A 26638-nucleotide genomic window follows, 5' to 3' on the forward strand; every position below is an offset into this window, starting at 1 on the left:
TGTTATTTGTTTTCTGTTTTGACTAAGCTATTTTAGTGAAATAGCTTGCAGTGGGAAGCATTTTGTTGTTCTTCAGAGGGTGCAGCCTTGGACATACGCAGAGTTACCCGTAGTTATTTGTTTTGTGTTTTCACTAAGCTATTTTAGTGAAATAGTTTGCAATGGGAAGCATTTTGTTGCTCTTCAGAGGGTACAGCCTTGGACATATGCAGAGTATACCCTGGTATGGTTTTAAACAGGAGTCTCTTTGACCATCTTTCCCTGATCTCTGTGTTAAGATGTTTGTCTCCTTTGATATTATTTCTAGCCCACTAGGCTCCACTGGCTTCTGTCTGATCACTCTACTGTTCTTAACAATTCCTTGGAGCATTCATTACTAAGCAGTTTGGTATAATTTAAGCCAAGCAGGGCTAGTTTTCGAGGCCAGTCTTTAAGGTTTCTTTTGACTTTAGGAGGGCTCCTTAGCTGTGTCTTCCCCTGGAATTATCTGATTAACTAGCTGACTTATGGTTCATGTTGTTTTTAATTAAGGGAAGTTTTTGACACTGTTTCAAATAAATTCCATTCTTCTCGAGAGAGCTTCAGAGCTCTATTCTTATAGACTGTCTCTCCCTCTGGACAAAATGTCTGAACCACCATTCTGGGCAATGGGCTGGGTGGTAGCCATTTTGTTTCTCTTCTTGTGAAACCTCTGCCTTCAAGCAAGCTGAGGCAAAGGCAATCAGGGCCCAAATCTGAGTTCACTGTGCCTGGGTAGAGCTTCCAACCTATGGGTGGGAGCGGGGGAAGCAATGGAGCCCCAAGCCTCTTAGTTGTATCACCAGGAATTTAGCCTCTTCAACTGAGAGGAGGTGGGAATAAGAATCCCTGGAAGCCTGACCCTCCTGTTGTTATAAAACTTGATTGAGAGCTGTAGCCACATAATCTTGGCAGCATCCACCCAGTGTGAAGCTTCCATAAAACTGAGCTGTGAAGACAAGAAAAGAGTGGGCTGTGTCTTAAATACCATGAATTCTCACTGCTCTTACCAAGTTTTAGTAGACTTTGTTGTTAGATATTTCATTCACTGTATACTCTTTGCACTCTTTCAGATCTCAAATAGTAAGGTTTTAAAAATAGTTTTTGGGTTTTTTTTTTTTCCACTTTTACTTGTCTTGCTGGTAAATGAGCCTGCAGAGTCTCCGTATCCTATTATCCAGAAGTGGAACTTCATACAGTCATCTAACAATTGTTTAGCATTTTCTGTCATCTCATTTTGGAGAATCATAGATGTGGCAGAAATACATATTCTTGAAGAAAAAAAAATGTCTCCCTTACAGGTACTGTGGTTTTAATAGGGTGTGGGATAAGCACATGACAACACGCATGGGATAGATGCTCTCCTCTCTGCAGATCTGTGCTTTTGAGCTACAAAACATAGAATACATTGACTGTTCTTAGTCTTAATATATGACAATCTAGGTGTATCATTTAAGATTAAATTTGGTTGTGAGTAAAATAGTAAAACTGCACCAAATTAAAGCGGATAAAACAAGATAAGGTCAATTTCTCTGTCATATAATATGGATGTAAGCCTGATATTGTGGCCTTGTTCCAAACCAATCATGAATTCTTCCACTTCTGGCATCAGAATGGTATGAGCTCTCAGGCTTACACAGAACTGGGAAAAATCGTAAAGAATTTCTGGATATCCTTCACCCAGATTTCTCAAATATTAATATATTAAGCCAGCTGTGTTTTAAGAGAGGTTTCTAGAACTGCCAAAATATTCACTTACATCCTACTGGCCATAAGTTATGTCACATGACAACATCTTGGAAAAATAAATGCAGTCCTTACTCTAGATAGTCATAGCCAACTGTTAATAAAAATTACTAGATCTATAATCCTGGACTCTAATCTATAATAACAGACTCTGACCCGCTGGGGAATCCAAGGAGAAAGTTTCACTTTCAGCAATTACAAATAACCACAGTGAAACCCGAGAGACCACACTTGTGCAGAAGACTCATAGAAATGGAATGGTATCCTAGAAATTAGAACACACAGGTCTCTCATCCCCCATACTGCAAACTGGATTATCATAATACCCTATAAAAGGATGACAGAAGGCTGGGCGCTGTGGCTCATGCCTGTAATCCCAGCACTTTGGGAGGCCGAGGCAGGCGGATCACGAGGTCAGGAGATCGAGACCATCCTGGCTAACACAGTGAAACCCCGTCTCTACTAAAAAAAAAAAAAAAAAAAAAAAATTACCCGGGCATGGTGGCGGGCTCCTGTAGTCGCAGCTACTCAGGAGGCTGAGGCAGGAGAATGGCGTGAACCCAGGAGGCAGAGCTTACAGTGAGCAGAGATCGAGCCACTGCACTCCAGCCTGGGCGAGACAGCGAGACTCCGTCTCAAAAAAAAAAAAGGATGACAGAAATCTTCTGTCCAGTTTTTTTCTGGGGAATCTATGAACATTCAAAATATTATCTATTGTCGGCTGGGCGAGATGTCTCACACCTGTAATCCCAGCACTTTGGGGTCTGAGGCGGGCGGATCACTTGAGGTTAGGAGTTCATGACCAGCCTGGCCAACATGCTGAAAGCTGTCTCTACTAAAAATACAAAAATTAGCTGGGCATGGTGACAGGCACCTGTAATCCCAGCTACTTGGGAGGCTAAGGCAGGAGAATCGCTTGAACCTGGGAGGCAGAGGTTGTGGTGAGCCATGACTGCACCATTGCACTCCAGCCTGGGCAACAAAAGCAAAACTCCATCTCAAATATAAATCTATCTATCTATCTATCTATCTATCTATCTATCTATCTATCTATCCATCTATCTGTCTATCTATTATCCATTATTGAATGTTCTTCATAACACTGCTCAGAAACACCATGACAAATTTGAATCAGACCAATATCTCCAAAAATGGGCAAGCAGATTAATATGTCATTTCAGGCAGGCCCTAGCAGGAGATAAACTTCTCAGCTATCACCATACATAAAACCTTATAATTCAATAAAATACCAAATGCAAACAAGAGCAGATCATAGAAATGTAAGTTGAGAAAAATCAGAGTGAACTTCTGACCTGACGATGACATTTTCTACTCTGAAACTATTAAAAGAATTCTAACAAAAGCAGCATCTTTTTTCCATACCTGTAACTGCCATGTGCACCCACAGCAGCCAGATTTCTTGGTCTCTAAGGCTCTTTTCCTCTAAATAGAACCAGGACACCTTACGAGGGTACTGAATTGTGGGTTGATTCCATGACTCAGGACAAGAGGCATGGGGGACATGGACCAACAAAGAAGGATCAGTCTAAAACATCTTCTTAGGACCTGAACACAATATTCGTTTAAAAAGTGAAAAGAAAAAAAGAAGTCAAAAAAACAAATGTAACTGGACTCCTACTGGCTACACATCAAATTATCATAATTACTACAGATGCTTCTCAACTTATGACAGCGTTATATCCAAATAAACCCATCACATCATATGCCAAATGTGTATTTATGACCTACAATATTTTCAACGTAACATAGCCCCATCTTAATTTGAGGAGCATACTCTGACTAAGTATGTCTGAGTCCATTTTGTATTGCTATAAAAGAATATCTGAGGCTGGGTGATTAATAAAGAGGCTTATTTGGCTCACTGTTCTGCAGAATGTACAAGAATCATGGTGCAGCATCTGCTTCTGCTAAGGGTCTCAGGCTGCTTCCACTCATGGCAGATGATGAAGGGAGAGCCAGTGTATGCAGACATCACATGGCAAGAGAGAAAACAAGAGGGTGAGGGAGGAGGTGCCAGGTTCTTTTGAACAACCAGCTCTCACAAAAACTAACAGAGTGATAGCTTACTCACCCCTCAATCCAGAGAGGGCATTAATTTATTCATGAGGGATCTTCCGCCATGACCCAAACACCTTCCATTAGGCCCCACCTCCAACACTGAGATCAAACTTCAACATGAGATTTGGAGGGACAAATATCCAAACTATAGCAACATATCACTTTTGCACCATCATAAAGCTGAGAAATTGTTAGTTGACATTGTTGGGGACCATCTCTATAATAGTTCATTGGAACAAGTCTGTTAAAAATCATGTTCATACTGATACACAAAACATTATTATCATACATCTAGTATCATGTCACACTCAAAAGATAAATGGTTATAAATTTTACAAAAGGAGGCTGCAGTTAGGAATGTTTAATTTACTGTTGATAGTAGGTGAGAAAGAACTGTTCATATGCCTTTTTTCCACTAACTTGATGTTTGTTTAGAAGGTATAGTTACCTATTTGTATTGATCTGTAAAAGCAAGATGGAACAAATACAGAGAAGTTTGAGTAAGTCAGACACTTTTGGAAGGGGCAGTGTACTAGAAATGGGAAAAATGTATCCATATTAATGGCTACTCATAACTCCTATGAATCAGGTAAAAGGAGGTCCAAATAAAAATCAGTGCTAGGGAGTGAAGGTCAGACTCACAAACCAAATAAATGAAATATTCAATACATTTCACAATAAGAATATACCCCAATGTCCTAAAGAAAAAGAATAAAAACACATACTTGATCCTCTTCTCCTAGGAGATGAAATATATTGTTTTAAAAATGAGTTACTCCAATAAGATATGAATAAGCAATACATAAATATATAATAAACATACCAGACTAGTTAGATATATAATAGACAACAGATTAAATACTGCTGACTAAGCACAACTTAAGGGGATTATATAATTAAACGTATCCAAAAAAACCATTATTTAATTGACCTGTCACTTTCTAATACATCTTTGTTACTAAAAATTTAAGCAACTTAGTAACCATGACTCTGGGTCATCTGATATCATAATGTGGTTCAAGGTCCAGCAATCTTCTGTTTCTTTGATTGTATTTCATTGTTTCAGGACAGGTAAAAATGTTAATAGCATAATAAAGACCAAACTGTCCAATTACCAAAACCGTGAAGCAGCCACAATGTCAAAGAATTACAAATAAAAGGAATAAGAATTTTTTTGAAAAGCAACTAAAATTGAGAAAATTCTTTTCGTAAGTGAATTCACTATGTTCACTGAGCTTGTAAGCAAGGAAATAGTCTATGGATGCCTTCTCTGCTTTTAAAAGTAGTAGGTGATTTTTAAATTTTTACATACTTGGTTTGTAACTTTAGCAAATATTTTAAAGTGTTTTATTATGTTTGCAAAGGGACTGTGACTTCCAGCTTAGAAATCCCAATATTGCATGATGATAGAGTTTCACTGGAAGGCCTCCAGGGATCTTTCTTTTATGACAGTTCTTAATGAGATACCAGAATGTGCAATGACCCATAAAGGAGTTGTGCTGGCTTAATACCCACGGAATCTGTTGAGTTCAAAAAAGAAAGTCAAAGACAATCAATACGAAAAAGATGAAACTGGAAATAAAAAATAGGAACATGAGACTAGAAAGCCAGGTTTTAAATAGCCTCGTTTTGTAAGATTTATAAGATCATTGCATTAACAAAACCTGAAAAATGTTTAGAAAATTATAACTTTACTTATGATTATAGATACAATTAAATGTTAAGAAATAGAATTAAGTAGTCTATCAAAAGCATAATAATCTGATAAGGGTATATTCACAGAAAGAAGAAAGCTATCAATATAAATTATCATTTTATAGATTTTTAAATGCACTGGAATAAAATCACAAAGGATTATTATTGATCTTTAAAAAAGTTAATCTCTCTAATTCATGATGCCACAATGGGATCATGTTTTATAGCTTGATTTAAAGGCTTAATTTTTTTTCAAAGTTTATCAACAGCTCACGTACCAGCCATGATGTATATAGGTGCTGATGATAAATGCTGAACAAAAACAAGGTTCCAGACAAAACAATCTTGGCTCCCTGAATAAACTAGAGGGTGCTAATTTTGTACTGCGTATACTGTCAGCCTTATCACACAAGTTGACTTATGTTGACAACCTTAATGGCGTTCATTTTTGAATAGTCTATCTCAATTTTCATTTTGTATTCAATCCACAGCTAAAATACACATGACTATAAATATCCAGAGGTCAAAGTCTCTCCATAGATTATTTACCCACTACAAATTAGATCTTTACGATGGACTTATGGTGGTTACCAGCTTACCCAAATGATCAAACTTAGTTTCACTAATGCAAGGACCTGTACTTAAATGTTTTCTGACAGTAAAACATGACATACAAATAGCCTACAAAGTATTCTTCCCCAAAATGTTCAATCTGACCTAACAGAGCCTCTGGACTCAAATTCCCTTGTACAGAATATGCAACAAAGAGAATAAGACTAAATGACACTATAAAGAAAGAAATCTAAACACATAGACAACTTTCCTGGGCTAATCAAAATTCAATCTCATTTTTTAAGAATGAGGAGATGGACCAGGCCTTTTCAAAACTATCAAGCAGATAGTCAGGGCCTGTGAAGTGTGCCAAAGAAATAATCCCCTGCACTGCAGGCCATACATTTCAATCCCTGTATCTTTAACCTCCTTGTTAAGTTTGTCTTTTCCAGAATCGAAGCTGTAAAGCTACAAATAGTTCTTCAAATGGGGCCCCAGATGCAGTCCATGACTAAAATCTACCACGGACCCTGGACCGGCCTGCTAGCCCATGCTCCAATGTTAATGACATCAAAGGCACCCGTCCCGAGGAAATCTCAACTGCACAACTCCTACTACACCCCAATTCAGCAGGAAGCAATTAGAGCAGTTGTTGGCCAACCTCCCCAACAGCACTTGGGTTTTCCTGTTGAGAGAGGGTACTGAGAGACAGGACTAGCTGGATTTCCTAGGCCGATTAAGAATCCCTAAGCCTAGCTGGGAAGGTGACCACATCCACCTTTAAACACGGGGCTTGCAACTTAGCTCACACCCGACCAATCAGGTAGGAAAGACAGCCCGCTAAAATGCTAATTAGGCAAAAACAGGAGGTAAAGAAACAGCCAATCATCTATTGCCTGAGAGCACAGTGGGAGGGACAATGATCAGGATATAAACCCAGGCATTCGAGCCGGCAACGGCTACCCTCTTTGGGTCCCCTCCCTTTGTATGGGAGCTCTGTTTTCACTCTATTAAATCTTGCAACTGCAAAAAAAAAAAAAAAAGAATGAGGAGAGAGGAGAAATGTTCTAGGTCAGTGGCTCTCTAACTCTGGTTGGTATCACAATCACCTGGAGAAATAATAAAAAACATAGAGGCCCAGAATTATAAGCTAGGGCTTAAGCCTCTGTAGCTTTACTAAGTTCCACTGTTGATTCTAATACCTACCAAAATTTGAGAGTCTACATTCATAGGATTTCCAGGCTACTAAAGAGAGATAACCAAATGCAATGCAGATTCTGCAATGGATTCTCCTTTGAATATGAATAGCTGTAAAAGATGGTTTGGAAGCCAATGAAGAAATCTGAAAATGGAATGATATTACAGAATTATGAATACTTTCCTTAAGGGTAATTATGGTACAATGGCTATATGATATTGTCTTTATGTTTGGTTGATACACATGTTGATTAAATAAAGGGTAAAGTGTCATGATGTCTAAAACTTATTCTCAATGGTACAACAAATATACAAAAAATAAACGTGCAAATTGTTAACAATTTTGAATCTAGGGTGGGGTATATGATTGTATATTTGACTATTCTTTCAAAACCCACAACAAGTATCAACTAGGTTTACCATCTTTTATGGGCAGAATTTGTGGTATCCCAAAGCAATTACAATAGTAACATCAAAAATCACTGGTCATTGATCACCATGATAGATATATAACAATGAAAAAGTTTGAAATATTCTGAGAATTACCAAAATGTGACATAAAGACACGAAATGCACATCTGATGTTGGGAAAATGGACCTGATCGTCTTGCTCACCACAGGGTTGCCACAAACCTTCAGTTTGTATAAAACACAATAACTGCAATGCACAATTCAGCGAGGTATGCCTGTATCTGGTAAATTATTTCATAGGGAGTATATTGTGAACATGACAGCTACCCTATATTCCTCATTCAAAGACTTTCTCACAAGAATTATCTTCTCCGAACCCCAAGGTATTTAGTGTGGCTATAAAACGCCCCATATTCCTTACACTCAAAGATTTCTCAGAAGTATGAATACTCAGAAGTTGAGCAAATCCCAGGCCGTGATGAAAGTTCTTCACACATTCTTTTATGTTCACAAGATTTCTCATCAATATGAGCTCTATGGTGTTGAGTAAATTTTTCATACACAGTGAAGGCTTGTCCACACTCCTTATAGTCACAAAATTTCTAACTATTATGAATTTTCTGATGTTGAGACAGCTGATCATCCACAGTAAATGCTTTCCCACATTCCTTACATTATAGGGTTTCCCACCAGTATGAATTTTAACATGTTGAACAATGTTTGAGCTACAACTAAAGGTCTTCCCAAATTCTGTACATTCACAGGGTTTCATACCAGTATGAATTCTTTGATATGCAGTCAGGACCAAACAAAATCTGAAAGTTTTCCCACACTCCTTACATTTGTAGAGTTTCTCACCAGTATGAACACTCTGATGTCGAACAAGGTTTGAGCCACTATTAAAAGCCTTCCCACATTTCTCAAATTCAAATGGCTTCTCGCCAGTATGAATGACCTGAAGTCCAGCAAGCTGTGTCAGAAAACTGAAGGCCTTTCCACATTCTTTACATTCAAAGGGGTTTTTAACCAGTGTGAATTTGGTAATGTTAAATAAGTTGGTAATGATATCTAAAGGTCTTCCTCCACTCCTTGCATACAAAGAGTTTCTCACTGGAATGAATTTTCTGATGGTGAGTAAGGTTTGAACCACGAATGAAGCCTTTCCCACACTGGAATGAAGCCTATTCCAGCACGAATACTCTGATGCTGAACATGGTTTGAGACACGATTAAAGGACTTTCCACATTCCTTACATTCAAGATGGCTTCTCACCTGTGTGAATGTTCTTATGGTGATTAAGCTGGGTGGGAAGACTAAAAACCTTTCCACCTTCCTTACATTCAAAGGGTTTCTCACCAGTATGCAATTTCTGATGTCGAGTAAGTTGCATATGAAGTCGAAAGGCTTTCCCACACTCCTTACATTCAAAGGGTTTCTCACCAGTATGCAATTTCTGATGTCGAGTAAGGTGCATATGAAGTCGAAAGGCTTTCCCACATTCCTTACATTCAAAGGGTTTCTTTCCGGTATGAATACTTCGATGTTGATTAAGATTTGAACCACGACGAAAGAATTTCCCACATTCCTTACATTCAAATGGTTTCTCACCTGTGTGAGTTTTCTGATGTTGGGAAAGTTGTAGGTACAGTCTAAAAGCCTTCCCACACTCCTTACATTCATAGGGCTTCTCACCAGTGTGAATACTCTGATGTTGAACAAGGCTTGAGCCACGATTGAAGGCCTTCCCACAGTCTTGACATTCAAATGGCTTGTCACCAGTATGAATTCGAGAATGTTCAATAAGTTGGCAATGATATCTGAAGGCCATCTCACATTCCCTACATACAAAAGGTTTCTCATTGGAATGAATTTTCTGATGCTGAATAAGGTGTGCACCACGATTAAAGCCTTTCCCACACTCCTTACATTCATATGGTTTTACACCAGCATGAATACTCTGATGTTGAACAAGGTTTGAACTACGATTAAAGGACTTCCCACATTCCTTACATTCAAACGGTTTTTCACCAGTGTGAATGTTCTTATGGCGATTAAGCTGGTTGAGAAGACTAAAGGCCTTCCCACATTCCCTGCATTCAAAGGGTTTCTCACCAGTATGAATCTTCTGATGTCGAACAAGCTTTGTCAGAAGAGTAAATGCCTTTCCACATTCTTTACATTCAAAGGGTTTCTCACCAGTATGAATTTGGCAATGTTCAATAAGTTGGTAATGATATCGAAAGGCCATCCCACATTCCTTACATACAAAGGGTTTCTCATTGGAATGAATTTTCTGATGCTGAATAAGGTGTGCACCACGATTAAAGCCTTTCCCACACTCCTTACATTCATATGGTTTTACACCAGAATGAATACTCTGATGTTGAACAAGGTTGGAACTACGATTAAAGGACTTCCCACATTCCTTACATTCAAACAGTTTCTCACCTGTGTGAATGTTCTTGTGGCGATTAAGCAGGGTAAGAAGACTAAAGGCCTTTCCACATTCGTTACATTCAAAAGGTTTCTCACCAGTATGAAATTTCTGATGTCGAGTAAATTGTATGTGAAGTCGAAAGGCTTTCCCACACTCCTTACATTCAAAGGGTTTCTCTCCAGTATGAATACTCTGATGCTGAATAAGATTTGCACTACGACTAAAGTATTTCCCACATTCCTTACATTCATACGGTTTATGTGTATTGCAAATAAGAGAAGCATGAGGAGTATAAGTAGGCAATTTTTCATAGCTGATCATCTTTTGATTGATATTTCCTTCTTGATATCCCTGTAGTCCCTCAAATCTTCTATATTCTGAGTCATTTCTAAAATAAAAGGCCTCAAGGCCAAGAGTTGTACTTATTTGCTTTATAACCTGTTTGGGTAAATTTACTTCAGAGGTATCATTTTCTGAAGATACTTTCTCAGGTCCATATTTTGACTCCAAATCTGAAAGAAATGAAGAAAGCAAACCTATTTTATTTTCCTATAACACACATCATACAAAGTCCTTTCATCAACTGAAATCATCAATTCAAACCAATAAAACCTTTATTGGTTTTATTAGCCAAAACCAACAAAGTTGGTAGATAGAACCTTTCTCATATCACTTCTGTTTCCAGTGGAAGCAAATGCACATCTGAGCCAGCCTGGTTATGTACATGTAAAAATAGAAAAATGAACCACAGAAGGTTGAACCTAACTAGGTCGACTATCTGTTGAAACATATTGATATGTTCTATAGGACTTAAGACCATGAGACCCATAGCTTCATAGTCAGTAATTAGAATGTCCAGGATACAGTCCAAATATACTGGCATATACAAGAAAATTTCAACTCACATTGGAAAAGAAAATCAATAGCAGCATTCTGCCAAGGGCCTGGGGATCACCCCACCCCTGCTTACCAGAAGAACCAGCACATACAACTGGGGGGCCTAAGGTCAGGTCCAGCAGACCCAGCTCTGTGCCCAAGTCCCCAAGCACACCATCTGGGGACTGGGGATCACCCTGATCCATCTACCACCTTTGCTACCTAAGCACTCATCACAGAAGCCTGAGGTCGGACCCATACAACCTGCTGTTTCCTCCACAACTGGTACCCACCGGTACTCATAACCGGAAGTTCTGGGGACTGGCCCACCCAGTCCATCACAGTCACCTCCAACACCAAGCACTTACTGCTTGGGAGCCAGAAGGTTGTCCTGTTCACTACTACTGCCATCACCCATGCCACACTTGCTGCCCAAGAATCCAAGAACCCATCCACCTACCCAGCATACCACTACCATTGCCAGCACCATCCAAACTATAAGGAGGCCAAAGAATAAATGTGCCTAGACACACTAATACTAGTACCAGCATACACTACGCTGGGGCCCCAAAACAGGCATGTCTGGACCGCCACTGCCACCACCAGAGCCCAAGGACTTGCCTACCTTGTGTCCTTGTGCTAGGCCATTCTTGCATTAAAGGAATAACTGAGACTGGGTAATTTATGAAAAAATGAGTATTAACTGGCTCATGGTTCTGCAGGTTGTACAAGCATGGCGCTGGCATCTGCTCAGCTTCTGGGGAGGCTTTAGGGGGCTTTTACTCATAAAAGAAGGCAACACAGGACAAAGAATGTCACACAGCAAGAGAAGGAGCAAGAAAGAGAACAAGAAGAAGTACCATATACTTTTAAACAACCAGGTCTTGCAAGAACTCACTTACTATTGTGAGGACAGCACCATAAGCCTTTTATGAGAAAGCAACCCCTATGATCCAATTACCTCCCACCAGGCCCCATCTCCAACACTGGGGATTACATTTCAACATGAGATTTGGAGGGGAAAATATCTAAACTGTATCACTCCTCATCCCCAATAAAACTTCACCGTACCCTCCACTAACCATCACAACCAAAGCCAATGAAGAAATCACAGACACCAAAGGCACTGTTTACAGCCAAAAAAAAAAAAATCATAACACTACATAACAACAATACTGCACACACCCAGAATCAAAGTGAAAATGCCCTATCCAACCCTATTAACCATAGATACATCTTTAGGAAAAAAGCCTCCCCTACAAAAGCAAATTCAAAAAAATAAGAATAAACACAGGAAATAACAAAAAAAAAAAAAAAAGAAGGAAACATGACATCTCCACAGGAACATAATAATTCTCCAGAAACATTCCAATGGGGTAAAAATGCTATATCCTAGCAAAAGAATTCAAAATAATTATATTAAAGAAGCTAAGTGAGATACAAGAGAATTTGGAAGAACAATACAAAGAAATCAGAAAAAAAAAAAAAACTCAGGATAAGAAGAAGAAATTCACCAATTTCATCATAAAACAGAACCAAACAGAAATTCTGAAACTGAATAATTCATTGAATAAAATATAAAATACATTCAAAATCTTCCACAACAGACTAGATCAAGTAGAAGAATCTCAGAACATAAAGCCAATTCTTTTGAAATAACCCAGTCAGACAAAAATAGAAAAACAAAAAAAGAAGAAGAAACAAAGACCCTATATGGGACATCATAAAACAACCAAATATTTGAAATTTTGAGGTCCCAGAGATGAAGAGAAAAAATAAAGGAAAGAAAATCTATTTAATGAAATAACAGCTGAAAACTGTTATTATATATTATATATATAGAATATATAAAATTCTAGCAAGAGATGTAGACATCCAGATACAGGAAGCTCAGAGATACCCAAATAGATAACGACACAAAAAGGTCTTCTCCATGGCACATTATGGTCAAAACACAAAAGTCAAAGACAAAGAGAGAATACTAAAAACAGCAAGAGAAAAGCATCTAGTCACTTACAAGGGAACTCTCATCAGCTGAACAGCAGATTTCTCAACAGAAAGAAAGGAGAGAGAATGAAATGATATATTCAAAGTATTGAAAGAAAAAACTTGCCAGTCAAGGATACTATCCTCAGCAAATTATAAAACATAAATGAAGAAGAAATAATCTTTCCCAGACAAAAGCTGAGGGCAGACCAGCTCCACAAGATAAGCTTAAGAGTCCTACACCTAGAAGTGAAAGAATATCTACCATTGTGAAAACACACAAAATTATAAAACCCACTGACACAGCAAACACAAAAATAAGCAGAAAGAACTCAAATGTTACCCCTATAGAAAACAACCAAACCACAACGATAAAAAATAAAAGAGAAAGAAAGGAATAAAGGATACACAAATCAACTAGAAATCAATTAATAAAATGACAAGAATAAGCCCTCACATATCAGTAATCACATTGAATCTAAATGGATTAAACTTTTCATCTAAAAGATATAGATGGAATGGATTTTTTAAAAAGTGACCCAATTATATGCTGCCAACAGACTCATCTCACTGGTAAAGACACATATGGATTGAAAGTAAAGGAATGGTAAAAGACATTCCATGCAAATGGAAACCAAAAGTGAGCAGGAATAGCTATATTTATATCAGACAAAAAAGATTTTAAGTCAAAAGCAGCAAAAAAGAGACAAAGAAGATCACTGTATAATGATAAAGGGATCAATTCAGTAAGAGCATATAACAATTCTAAACATACTATTATCCCAACACCGGAACACCCAGATATATAAGGTGAATATTATTAGACCAAAAGGGAGAGAGATGTACTCCAGTGCAATAATCGTTGGGGATTTCAACACCCCACTCTGAATTACACAGATCATCTAGATAGAAAATTAACATGAAACATTGGATTTAAACTTCACATTAGACAAAACAGGCCTAACAGACATTTACTGAACATTTCATCAAATAGCTATAGAATACACATTTTCTCATTAGCACACAGAACATTCTCTAGGATAGACCATATGTTAAGACGCAATTCTTAACAGATTCTTCAAAACCAAAATTATATCAAGTCTTTTCTCAGACATGGAATAGAACGAGAAATCAGTAACAAGAGGAACTTTGGAAACTGTACAACACATGAAAATTAAACAACCTGCTCCTACATAACCACTGGGTCAAGAAAGAAATTAAGGAGGAAATTAAAAAATTCCTTGAAACAAATGAAAATCAGAATACAACATACCAAAACCTATGGGATACAGCAAAAGCACTGCTAAGAGCGAAGTTGATGGCAATAAACATTTACATTGAAAAAGTAGAAAGATTTCAAATAAACAATCTAATGAAATCAGGGCAGAACTAAATAAAATACAGGCTAAATAATACAAAAGATCAATGAAATGAAAAGTTGTTTTTTAAAAAACATAAATAAAATTAATAAACCACTAGCTAGACTAACCAACAAGAGAATAAGTAAAATCAGAAATAAAAAAGGAGATATTACCACTAACACCACAGAAACAGAAAAGATCATCAAAATAGAAAAGCTGAACAGGCCAATAATGAGTAATGAGATTGAATCAGTAATAAAATGTCGCCCAAAAAAGAAAACTCCAGGACTGATGGCTTCACTGCTGAATTCTATCTACCAAACTCTCAAGGAACTAATATACCAATTCTCCTCAAACTATTCCAAAAAATTTCAGAGAAGGGAATTCTCCTTAACTCTTTCTATGAAGCTGGCATACCATGAAACCAAAACCAGACAAGGAAGAAACAAAAAAAGAAAATAGTTCTAACCTAAAGGCACATGAATGCCTATGTTTATTGTAGCACTATTCATAATAGCAAAGACATGGAATCAACCTAAATGTCCATCAATGGCTACCTGGATAAAGAAAATGGGGTACATACACACCAAGGAATACGATGCAACCATAAAAAAGAACAAGATTATGTGTAGCAATATGGATGGCACTGGATGCCATTATCCTAAGCAAATTAATTAAGGAACAGAAAACCAAATACTACATATTCTCACTTATAAATGGGAGCTAAACACCAAGTACACATGGACACAAAGAACAGAAAAACAGACATTAGGGCCTACTTGAGAGTAGAGGGTGGGAGGACGAAGATCCAAAAACTACCTATTGGGTACTATGCTTATTACCGGGGTGGTGAAATAATCTGTACACCAAACCCACCACAACATGCAATTTACCCATATAACAAACCCACTTATGTACCCCTTGGACCTAAAATAAAAGTTGGAAAATAATAACTAAAAATAAATAAATAAATGGTGCTGGAAAACTGGATATCCATATGTGATAGAATGAAACCAGACCCTATTTCTCACCGTATACAAAAATCAACTGGAAATGGATTAAAGACTTAAATGTAAGACTCAAAACTATAAAACAACTAAAAGAAAACATAAAGGAAGTACTTCAGGACATTGACCTAGGCAAAAATTTTCTGGTTAACACTGCAAAAGCATAGGCAGCAAAAACAAAAATAGACAAATGGGACTATATTAAACTAAACGCTTCTGCAGAGCAAAGGAAACTATCGTCAGAGGGAATAGACAAAATTAAATGAGAGAAATTATTTGCAAACTATTTCTCTGACAAGAGACTCAAATAACAGCAAAAAAAAAAAAATCCAATTAAAAAGTTGGCAAATGGGCTGGGCACGATGGCTCACACCTGTAATCCCAGGGCTTTGGGAGGCTGAGGCAGGCAGATCACCTGAGGTCAGGAGTTCAGGAACAACCTGGCCAACATGGTGAAACCCCATCTCTACTAAAAATACAAAAATTAGCCAGGTGTGGAGGTGGGCACCCATCATCCCAGCTACTTGGGAAGCTGAGGCATGAGAATTGCTTGAACCCAAGAGACAGAGGTTGTAGTGAGCCAAGATCACATTACTGCACTCCACACTGCAGGACACAGCAAGATTCCACCTTAAAAAAAAAAAAAGTTTACACTGGGAAAAAAAGAGGGAACTTACTCCACTAAAAGGGGAAGGAAATAAGAGAACAGAAATTAGGTGATTAGTAAATGATGAAGTTCCTTGGTGATGGCTTCTGCTGTAATCTTTACCTCCTTCCCAGGTCTTGGGCATTTTTACCCAACAGGACTTGGGTCATTGAAGAAAGCTTTTCAAACCACATCTCAAGGGTATGACTCCTCTCTGAGCACATGTCCGGGACAATGATGGCTTCCCCCCGCCTGCTTTACCCTCACTTACCTGGATACCGTCTGCTTGTTTCTTTCCTTACAACCATCCAGGGCTCTTTCTCTTGCTCTAGTAACGTAATCACATCTGGTTTAGAAATGGAACTTCCTGCTTAAAAGAAATGACACATGTAGAATTTTTTTAATACAAAATTTTTTTTCAAATCTTTGTGACCTGCTTAAACTTACAATAAATTACAAGTCAAAACAATATTGAGAAGAGACTTCAGATAAGAGTGAGAGGTTGAGTAAGTAAAGAGGTTGAGAACTCTTTCCTAACTATGTTAGAAAAGGACTTTCTTTCATTTAAACTCAGAATCTTATCCCTCGAAAAGAGGTATAACTGAATGGTTGAGAGCAGGAAACTTCAAGCCAGACTGGCAGATTCAAATCCTGTCTCTGCTACTCACTAGCAGTATGACCTCAGGTAAGTCACTTAAATTCTGTCCTTCAGTTTTCCCAATTTTAAAATAGGGATGATATAATACCTATTTTATAGGATTGATACTAAGACAAAATAAGTTATATATATGCAAAATACTGCTAACATTGCCTGATACACAGTAGCACAAAGTCAAGAATTATTATGTTTATTATTGTCATTTATTTTGCATCCTTAGACATTTACAGCTCACTCAGTATATTCACTCAATGAAAATACATAAACTCCATGGCCTGAAACTTTCAACTACAAAACAACAGAATGTTTATTAAAGGAAATGAAATGCATTCACTTTAGTGTTAAATGAATTTCTGTCAACCCAATCAGTATATGTAAATAACAGACATTTTTGTTTGTTTGTTTTTGGTTTTGAGACAGGGTCTCGGTCTATTGCCCAGGCTGGAGTGCAGTGATGGGTACAGCTTACTGCAGCCTCAACCTCCCAGTGATCATAGAGGTTTCTATGGTAGAAAAATTCAAGACACTCTGCTCCTTACAGGTGGGTTAGAAAAACAAAAACAAACCAACAAACAGAAACTACCATCAGAGTGAACAGGCAACCTACAGAATGGGAGAAAATTTTTGCAACCTACTCATCTGACAAAGGGCTAATATCCAGAATCTACAATGAACTCAAACAAATTTACAAGAAAAAAACAAACAACCCCATCAAAAAGTGGGCGAAGGATATGAACAGACACTTCTCAGAAGAAGACATTTATGCAGCCAAAAAACACATGAAAAAATGCTCATCATCACTGGCCATCAGAGAAATGCAAATCAAAACCACAATGAGATACCATCTCACACCAGTTAGAATGGCGATCATTAAAAAGTCAGGAAACAACAGGTACTGGAGAGGATGTGGAGAAATAGAAACACTTTTACACTGTTGGTGGGACTGTAAACTAGTTCAACCATTGTGGAAGTCAGTGTGGCGATTCCTCAGGGATCTAGAACTAGAAATACCATTTGACCCAACCATCCCATTACTGGGTATATACCCAAAGGATTAGAAATCATGCTGCTATAAAGACACATGCACACGTATGTTTATAGCGGCACTATTCACAATAGCAAGGACTTGGAACCAACCCAAATGTCCAACAACAATAGACTGGATTAAGAAAATGTGGCACATATACACCATGGAATACTATGCAGCCATAAAAAATGATGAGTTCATGTCCTTTGTAGGGACATGGATGAAACTGGAAACCACCATTCTCAGCAAACTATCGCAAGGACAAAAAAACAAACACCGCATGTTCTCACTCATAGGTGGGAATTGAACAATGAGAACACATGGACACAGGAAGGGGAACATCACACACCGGGGACTGTTGTGGGGTGGGGGGAGGGGGGAGGGATAGCATTAGAAGATACACCTAATGCTAAATGACGAGGCAATGGGCGCAGCACACCAACTGGCACATGTATACATATGTAACAAACCTGCACATTGTGCACATGTACCCTAAAACTTAAAGTATAATAATAATAAAATAAAAATAAAAAAAAGAAAATCTACAGTAATTCTGAGATCAAACATAATATGAAACCTGGTTCTTAGACAATATCTTACAATGAATGTACAAGATTTCAAATTCAGCCCCATGGTCATGAAGAGACAGACAATTACAGAGAGGACCAGCGTTAATGGAGGAGGCCACTGTGGAGTAGGCAAGATGCAGAGACTCCAGGGAGGTGCCTGTTTTCAACCCAACAAATCTCAATCCATTCCTTTGGGAACAAGAAGAAGGAATTCAGCCACCTCTTAAAAGATAGCCCTAAAATTCACGGTGAAGAAAGCTGATATTCCAGAAAACATATAAAAATAGCTGGAACCAATGACCTTACCCAGTGAGATCAGGTGGCTGTAGTTCTCCAACATCACATCCCTGTACAAGGTCCTCTGATCAGGCTGCAGGCACTCCCACTCCTCCTGAGAGAAGTCAATGGCCACATCCCTGAATGTCACTGATCCCTGAAAACACAAACATATGTATTATGGTGAAATCGAAGAAAGTTGTTTCAAGATGAAAGGAGAGGAAGTGAAGGAGTGTACTGCAAGAAAAAAGTAATATGGAAATTCACAGAGTGCCTGAACATTCTTCAAGAAGCCTCCTGCTGGCTGAGTATGCTGGCTCATGCCTGTAGTCCCAGCACTCTGGGAGGCAGAGATAGGAGGATTGCTTGAGCCTAGAAATTTGACACCAGCCTGGGTAACATAATGATATCCCGTCTCTGCAAAAATTAAATAAGTAACTGTGTGTGGTATCACATACCTGTAGTCCCAGCTACTCGAGAGGCTGAGGTAGGAGTATCGCTTGAGCCCAGGAGTTCAAGGCTATAGTGAACTGTGATCATGCCACTGCACTCCAGCCTGGGCCACAGAGCAAGACTCTGTCTCAGAGAAAAAAAAAAAAAAAAAAAAAGGTGGCGTACAATTGAAGAATGTTCTTAATCCTCAAGTTCACATTATGGTATGAGATGATAGCAAAAGTATTTTTTCTTGTCATGACAAATGATTTTTATAAGCTGCATGAAAGTCAATAGAACTGACATATTAGATTTATTCATTTTTTTTATTTATACATTGAGGATGGCCAGGGCCTCTAAGGATTTCCCCAATTCTGAGAATTTTTTATTTTTTATTTTTTTTCTGAGACAGAGTTTCACTCTGTTACCCAGGCTGGAGTGCAGTGGCACGATCGCGGCTCACTGCAACCTCCACCTCCCAGGTTCAAGTGATTCTCCTGCCTCAGCCTCCTGTGCAGCTGGGATTACAGGTGCGCACCACCACAACAGGCTAATCTTTTTTTTTTTTTTTTTTTTTTTTTAGAAGAGATGGGGTTTCACCATGTTGGCCAGGCTGGTCTCAAACTCCTGACCTCAAGTGATCCACCACCCACCTCGGCCTCCCAAAGTGCTGGGATTGCATGCGTGAGCCACCACGTCCAGCCAGAGAATCTGTAATCACCTACCATTCATGCCCTGAATTATCTTCTCCTTGTTACTGCCCACTGTCCTCACCGATCATTTTCCTAAAAGCCTCATAAAGCAGATCACCTTGTCACACTTGCAGACTGAGGCCACTCACTATGGAATTCTACCCTAGCTACCTGGAAAGCTCTAGTCTGTAAAGTTTCAAAGTGTTCCCAAGTGTGGTCAATCATCTGTAACTTATCAAACCCATAAGACCCTGTTTCCCTGTGGGGACTGATTCCTCCACTGTTCCAATATTCTTCCTGACCAAGGTCTGAGCACAGAGCACAGACTGAATAACTTTTTCAAAGAAAACATCAAAGCCAGTAGGAAAAAGAGGTACAAATAGGAAGAGCAGTGCCTTTTTTTTTTTTTTTTTTTTTGTCACCAACCTTTACTGTAAAGGGACAAACTGGGGTGTAAGATTGTGGATTCTAGGTAAGAAGCTTCAGGTTAAATAATAACCATCACCTAACCTGAAAGTCATCATATTTCAAGGAAAAGAGAGAAATACCAACTTACATGGACCATGTTTCTAGAATTACAAAACTGGTCAATCTTCCTCAGGCTTCTCCCCTGGAAAACAACAACAACAAAAAGGCCACAATTAAAGCTGTGTCTCAAAAGCAAATAACTATTTTATCCTCCGTTCCTATTTCTTAACTACTCCTGCTAACACGCAGACTTCCACCCCCTCCCATCACTCCCCTTGTCGCCACACACACTCTCTCACAAATAAACTGGCAGTGAACGGGTAGAGAAGGGATGAAACCAAGCCCTCGCCTGCATCCCAGGGAACCTGCGGCAGAAGCATGAATGCCGTGCACAGGCATTTCTGCCTTGAAGTTGTGGCTTCCAGCCAGTCCTCCATTCTTGGGATACCTATCTTGGCCTAGGACTGGACCTCTGATCCTGCCCTTAGCAGATCCTCCTCCCCTAGTCCCACCTTTCAGAGCTGAGAAGGGATCACATCATCCAAACCAGAACCTCTTTGTGAAATCAGGATTGGGTGCAGTGGGGGAAGGCATGAGAACTGGAAAGGATATAGACAGAATTGCACCGGCAGTGTTCAGCATTCTGAGTTCACCAAAAGCCAGTTGGTTAATACAGTTCAGAATATCCACTTAATAGAATACAAAGTAAATATTAAATGTTCAAGATATATGATTAACAGAAAAATCAGGTTACAAAACAGGATAGATAATATGATTACATTTGTAAAATATATGTATATAGAAATACTAATAAAAAGACTAACAGACATTAATAGAAAAAAATTTAGAAAATTATATACATGTTAAGAGTTCTCCTCTGTGTATTGTAGCTCCAATTTTCTTCTTTTTGCTTAAGAGCACTTCACGGCCGGGCACGGTGGCTCACACCTGTAATCCCAGCACTTTGGGAGGCCAAGGCAGACAGATCACAAGGTCAGGAGATCGAGACCATCCTGGCCAACATGGTGATACCTCGTCTCTACTAAAAATACAAAAATTAGCTGGGTGTGGTGGCGCATGCCAGTAATCCCAGCTACTCGGGAGGCTGAGGCACAAGAATCGCTTGAACCCAGGAGGCAGAGGTTGCAGTAAGCTGAGATCGCGCCACTGCACTCCAGCCTGGCAGCAGAGCGAACCCTCATATAAAAAAAAAAAAAGCTGTAACTACATCCAGGCATTAACCTGGAATATATATAGTTATATTCACACAAACACACACATATATATATAAATATATATATACACACACACGTGTGTGTATGCATCTCTATATATGGACATATACAAATGTACATACACATTTCTTTCCTATGAGGAAACTTCTCCAAATTAGATGAAAGACACTTTTTATTTAGATATCTCCCTTTGAACTTGGGGGGAAAATCAGGATACTCTAATGAGCTGTTGTTTTTACTTAACGAGTTTGTTTCCTTTATTTTCCAATTCTTGACCAACACTAAGATGTCTATGTTTTTCTATGTATGTTGGAGCAATCTCTAGAAAAAATTGTCTACAAGTCCTCAACCAGTGTCCTGTATGCATTAATGATAATCTACTTCTACTTTTGAAGTAAAAAATAAAAACAGAGTTATCAGGAAAAAAACCTGAGCCTGTCATGAGATTCAACAAAAGAGGTTAAAGTGACTATAACAAATAACATCAGCTAGTTTTAATATCCTTTAGCTGTATCTCACCAATATAATTAGATATTCTCATTATCAAGATTCTTCTTTGAATGAACACAATGCAGATAAGCGGCATTTGCAAACTATGTGAGAAAATTTGTGGAATATACACCACCATGCTTGGTTCCCTTCTTCACCAAATAACCAATTAAAATATTATTTTAGATATAATTCTTATAGAATGCCTTTAGATAGAATTCTTATAGAATTCTTATACAAAAACCCTATCTTAGTATATGGGATTCATATACAACATAACAATTTCTTTTTGGGGGGCAGGGGTGGAGTCTCACTCTGTCACCCAGGCTGGAGTGCTGTGGCCTGATCTCGGCTCACTGCAACCTCAGCCTCCCAGGTTCAAACAATTCTCCTGCCTCAGCCTCCTGAGTAGCTGGGATTACAGGCACCTGCCACCACCCCCGGCTAGTTTTTGTATTTTTAGTAGAGACAAGGTTTCACCATGTTGGCAAGGCTGGTCTCAAACTCCTGACCTCAAATGATCTGCCTGTCTCAGCCTCCTAAAGTGCTGGGATTTCAGGTGTGAGCCACCGCGCCCGCCCTATGTAACATTTTCTTAAGTATTATTGTTCATAGCATGAATATTGCTTAATGATATGTCAAATATTTTTCTTTTCATAATTCCTTATAGACATCATTTTATTACCTGCATAATACTCTATCACTTGAGTCTAGTATGATTAGCTTAATGATTTCTGTATTATAGGACACTTAGTTTATACAAGATCATTTACAATGTTTATACAAGATCATTTACAATGTCATTCCAGATATCACAATCTTTTGATTCTAGACTACAGTTTCTCACCCTAGGCACTACTGACATATTGTGCTGGATAATTCTTAGTTGGGAGAGTGAGGAGAGCTATCCTGTGCATAACACAATGTTTAGCAGCATTCCTGACCTCTATCCATTAGATCTAAGTAGCACCCTCCCCGACAGCATGACAACCAAAAGTTTCTAAACATCACCCCAGCTGAGAACCAATGTTCTATCTAGATCAATGGATGCAAACCTCATGGGTCACATAAATTTTTTGATAATCTTATGAAATGATACACTATTTCTCCCCCTAAAACCCACATTTATAAATTTCTATAATACTTCAATATTTTATTTCAAGAGCTTTTGGTCCCTGAGACCATAAATGGAGTCACAGGAACTCAGGTTAAGAATTTCTGTCCTACATTCCTTACAGAAATAGGAAAAAACAAAAAATGCTAAAATTTGTATAGAACCACAAAAGACCCAAATAGCCAAAGCAATCTTGAGCAAAAGGAACGAAGTTGGAGGCATCAAACTATCTGACTTCAATATATACTACAAAGCTATAGTAACCGAAACAGCAGGGTACTGACATAGAAACAGACACATAGACCAAAGAAACAGAATAGAGAGGCCCAGAATAAATCCATATATTTATAACCAACCAAGTTTTGAGGAGGGTACCAAGAACATACAATGGGGAAAAGAGACTCTTCAAAAAATACTGTTGTGAAAAGTAGGTATCCATATGCAGAAAAATGAAATTAGACCCTTATCTCAAACCATTATACAAAAATCAACTCTAAACAGATTAAAGACTTAAATGTAAGATCCTAAACTATGAAACAAATAGAAGAAAACATAGGAAGAAAGCTCTGTGAAACTGATCTGAGCAATGATTTTTTTTGGGATATGACCTCAAAAGCACAGGTAACAAAAGCAAAAATGAACGAATGAAATTATATAAAGCTAAAAAGCTTCTGCACAGAAAAGGAAACAATCAACAAAGTGAAGAGACATCTTGTAGAATGAAAGAAAATATTTGCAACCATATATATGATAAGAGATTAAGATCCAAAATGTATGCAGAAGTCAAACAACAGCAAAAAAAAAAACCTGGTTAAAAGATAGGCAAAGGACCTGAACAGGCACATCCCAAAAGAAGACATATAAATGGCCAACAGTTTATGAAAAAATATTCAACATCACTAATCATAAGGGAAATGAAAATTAAACCCGCAGTAAGATATTAGCTCATACCTGTTAGGGTGGCTACTGGAAAGACAAATGTTAACAAGTATTGGCAAGAATGTAGAGAAAAGGGAACGCTTACACACTGTGGGTGAGAATGTAAATGGGCACAGCCATTATGGAAAACAGTATGGAGGTTCCTCAAAAAATTAGAAATAGAACTACCGTATGATCCAGCCATCCCACTACTGGGAATATATCTCCAAAGGAAATGAAATCCATATGTCAAAGAGATATCAGCATACCCATGTTTATTGCAGCACTATTCACAATAGCTAAGATATGGCATCAACCTACGTGTCTAACAGTGAACGAATGGATAAAGAAAATGTGGTATATATGCAGGTATATTTACACAAGGGAATACTATTTAGCCATAAAAAGCGGGAAATTCTGTCATTTGCAAAAACATGGATGAACCTGGAGAACATCATATTAAGTGAAGTAAGCCAAGCACAGAAAGACACATGATCTCACTCTTCAGCCGAATCTAAAAGTTGATATCATAGAAGTGGAGAGTAGAATCGTATTTACAGATCTGGGGTAATGTGGGTGAGGGAGGAAGGAGGGCAGTGTTGACTGGGGAAATGTTGGTCAAAGGATACAAAATTTCAGGAAGATAAGAGAAATAAGTTCAAGAGATCTATTACACAACACAGTATCTACAATTAATAACAATATTCTGTAGTCTTGAAAAATGCTAGGAGGGTGGATATTAAGTGTTCTCACCACAAAAATGATAACTATGTGAGGTAATGCATTGTTAATTAGCTAGATTTAGTCATTCCACAATGTATAAATACCATAAAACATCATGTTGCACATGATAAATACATACAATTATATCTGTCGATCTAAAAAGAAAGAATTTCTGTCCTAGATCATTTGAGCCCCTCACTCATTTTCTTAATATACAAGCAGCAGTCGCAATGAATCACATATTCCCAATGCTCCTGTTCTATAGAGAGTCAAGGGGAATGACTTAAAATGACTACACAAAAAACAACAGTTAAAACATATTAAACATTATTGTATGCCTAACACTGCTCTAAGGGGCTTTACGATATTAATTCATTCTAATGACAGAACCAACATTCCAACCCAGATACTCTGGATCCACTCCCCTATTCTTAACCACAACAGTGTACTGCCTCTCACAGTCCACACACACACACACACACACACACACACACACCCCTAAAACACAACTGGAGCTGCCAAACCTCAGAGAGATCTGGCAAGTATTACAAATATCATCTCATGGACTCCCTGGAAAAATCCTGGCTCTTGTTGATACCAATTTCTGTGCGGTCACTTTTCCACTACCGAATGCCTCACAGACAATGGAGATCATCCAACTATCTACATTCTTCTCTGTTTTGAAAAGGAGGTCTGTAAAGACCAACTGATGTCTGGTGTGTGATTCCACCTCAACACTAATCTCCTTCCCAAATATGGGTCTAAAATGGAGCTTTAATATTAACTACTGGAGGTGTATTTCTATACCAGCTTCGAAAAAGAGAGCGCACAGGAAGGTGTGAACGATTTGCCAAATTGCTTTGTGACTATTAAGTGGAAAGGTGAAGGAGGGGGCACGAATCAATTTGCATATCCCCCTAGATTCACTGAAAATTTAAGGGGAATCTCAATATTCTAAAATCAAAAACGCATTTCTTGAACAAATACAAAGCACAAACTCACCCTTGACTTTTAGGTGTGCAGCAGTAACGCTCTCATCCTCCTCCAGGTCGTTCTTTTGGATAATAATACGACTGGAGAAGGATACGGCAAGCGTGAGACTCCAGGCATTTCTTGGAGCGCAGGCTAAGTTTGAAAGCACCCTCCCTCCATAGCCACAATTTCCCTCACTTCACACGAAATAGGAAGGAAGGAAGAGGAATCGATTCAACCAGTACAACCAGTTTGGAGCTGGTTTCTGGAGACAGAGCTCTGAGGATGCTGTGGTTCTCAACATGTTGCTGCCCTCCTGGGGAACACTCGGGGGCACTTCTGCGCTTTCTTGTGTGAAGCTTCATTCTCGGCTCAGTATCTGACCTCCCTACTGGGGCCATTCCTCTGCTGCAGTCCCCGCAGCTGTGAAGCGGAAAGAGGGAGGAAGCAGCAGGAGCCTAGGGGCACCGGCACAGTGTCACTCAGCAAAGTGCGCTGCGTCCACACGCCCTCCCGGGCCTGTGCATAGAACCTCACGCACACATTCACACAGTCCCCTCCGTCACTCATGATCTCACAATCCCCCTCCTCTGATACCCGCGCACACGCACGCCTGGGGATCCGGCAGATCCCGTCTGCACCCCGGGGTTCCTACTCTGAGCGCCTCCCTCTAGCCCCCCCGCACTGTCGGGTCAGTCAGGCTCGAGCCCCAATCCGCAGAGATCTCCCGCAGCCACCGATCTCTTCCTCAGACGTGAAGACCTTACCCCACTATGTCGTCGACCCCGGAGACCGGAAGTGGACTGGCGCGGTGGCCGCTGGGAAATACAGTCCTGAACAGAAAAAGCCTCAGAAGCCTTGAGCTGTGATCCGTTCAGGTTGATCCCAGCATACTATGGGGGCTGACCCCTAAGGGAGCCGAGCCTAGTAGATTCGTGGGAGTTCCAGCCCGCGGGGTGCACAGGTTGTTGCCATGGGCAAGGATCCCCATCTGGGAAGAGCGTTTCCCTCTCGGAGCGTCAGTATAATTTACTTTTTCTCTCCATGGAGAATG

At 39.0% G+C, this 26638-nt stretch overlaps 2 protein-coding genes across 10 annotated transcripts; both read right to left on the reverse strand.

The window, feature by feature from the left end:
- Window positions 1-5517: 5517 nt before the first annotated feature.
- On the reverse strand, window positions 5518-8926 carry LOC103888607 (zinc finger protein 383-like; the record flags this gene model as incomplete). The annotated part of the gene is made up of 1 exon (XM_063719789.1): window positions 5518-8926. A coding segment is annotated over one exon (891 nt), but the record flags the coding sequence as incomplete, so codon positions are not given.
- ZNF780A (zinc finger protein 780A) lies at window positions 5518-26378 on the reverse strand. Of its 9 annotated transcripts, none has more exons than XM_063719496.1 (6): window positions 26352-26378; window positions 20222-20275; window positions 19000-19117; window positions 18572-18698; window positions 16283-16381; window positions 5518-10647 (listed from the first exon to the last, which is right to left on the reverse strand). In XM_063719496.1, the coding sequence occupies exons 4-6, from the start codon at window positions 18603-18605 to the stop codon at window positions 8954-8956; spliced, it is 1827 nt and encodes a 608-aa protein (XP_063575566.1). In that variant the 5' UTR covers window positions 18606-18698; window positions 19000-19117; window positions 20222-20275; window positions 26352-26378; the 3' UTR covers window positions 5518-8953. The 9 variants fall into 9 exon arrangements, with proteins under 9 accessions (XP_063575566.1, XP_009230879.4, XP_009230877.4 ...); XM_009232604.4 differs by lacking the exon at window positions 19000-19117 and adding an exon at window positions 25615-25685 and having other exon boundaries at window positions 16283-16378; window positions 26352-26373; XM_009232602.4 differs by lacking the exon at window positions 19000-19117 and adding an exon at window positions 25615-25685 and having other exon boundaries at window positions 26352-26373.
- Window positions 26379-26638: the final 260 nt, after the last annotated feature.

The sequence above is a fragment of the Pongo abelii genome, chromosome 20 (genome assembly GCF_028885655.2).
Source record: "Pongo abelii isolate AG06213 chromosome 20, NHGRI_mPonAbe1-v2.0_pri, whole genome shotgun sequence".
NCBI classification, from domain to species: Eukaryota; Metazoa; Chordata; class Mammalia; order Primates; family Hominidae; genus Pongo; species Pongo abelii.

Coding starts and splice junctions, on each gene's coding strand:
- ZNF780A (XM_063719491.1), bottom strand. Junction 16,382..18,571: donor CAGCCACCTGATCTCACTGG/GTAAGGTCATTG, acceptor ATTTCTTTTAAG/CAGGAAGTTCCATTTCTAAA. Junction 10,648..16,282: donor AACAAGCAGACGGTATCCAG/GTAAGTGAGGGT, acceptor CATTTCTTTCAG/ATTTGGAGTCAAAATATGGA.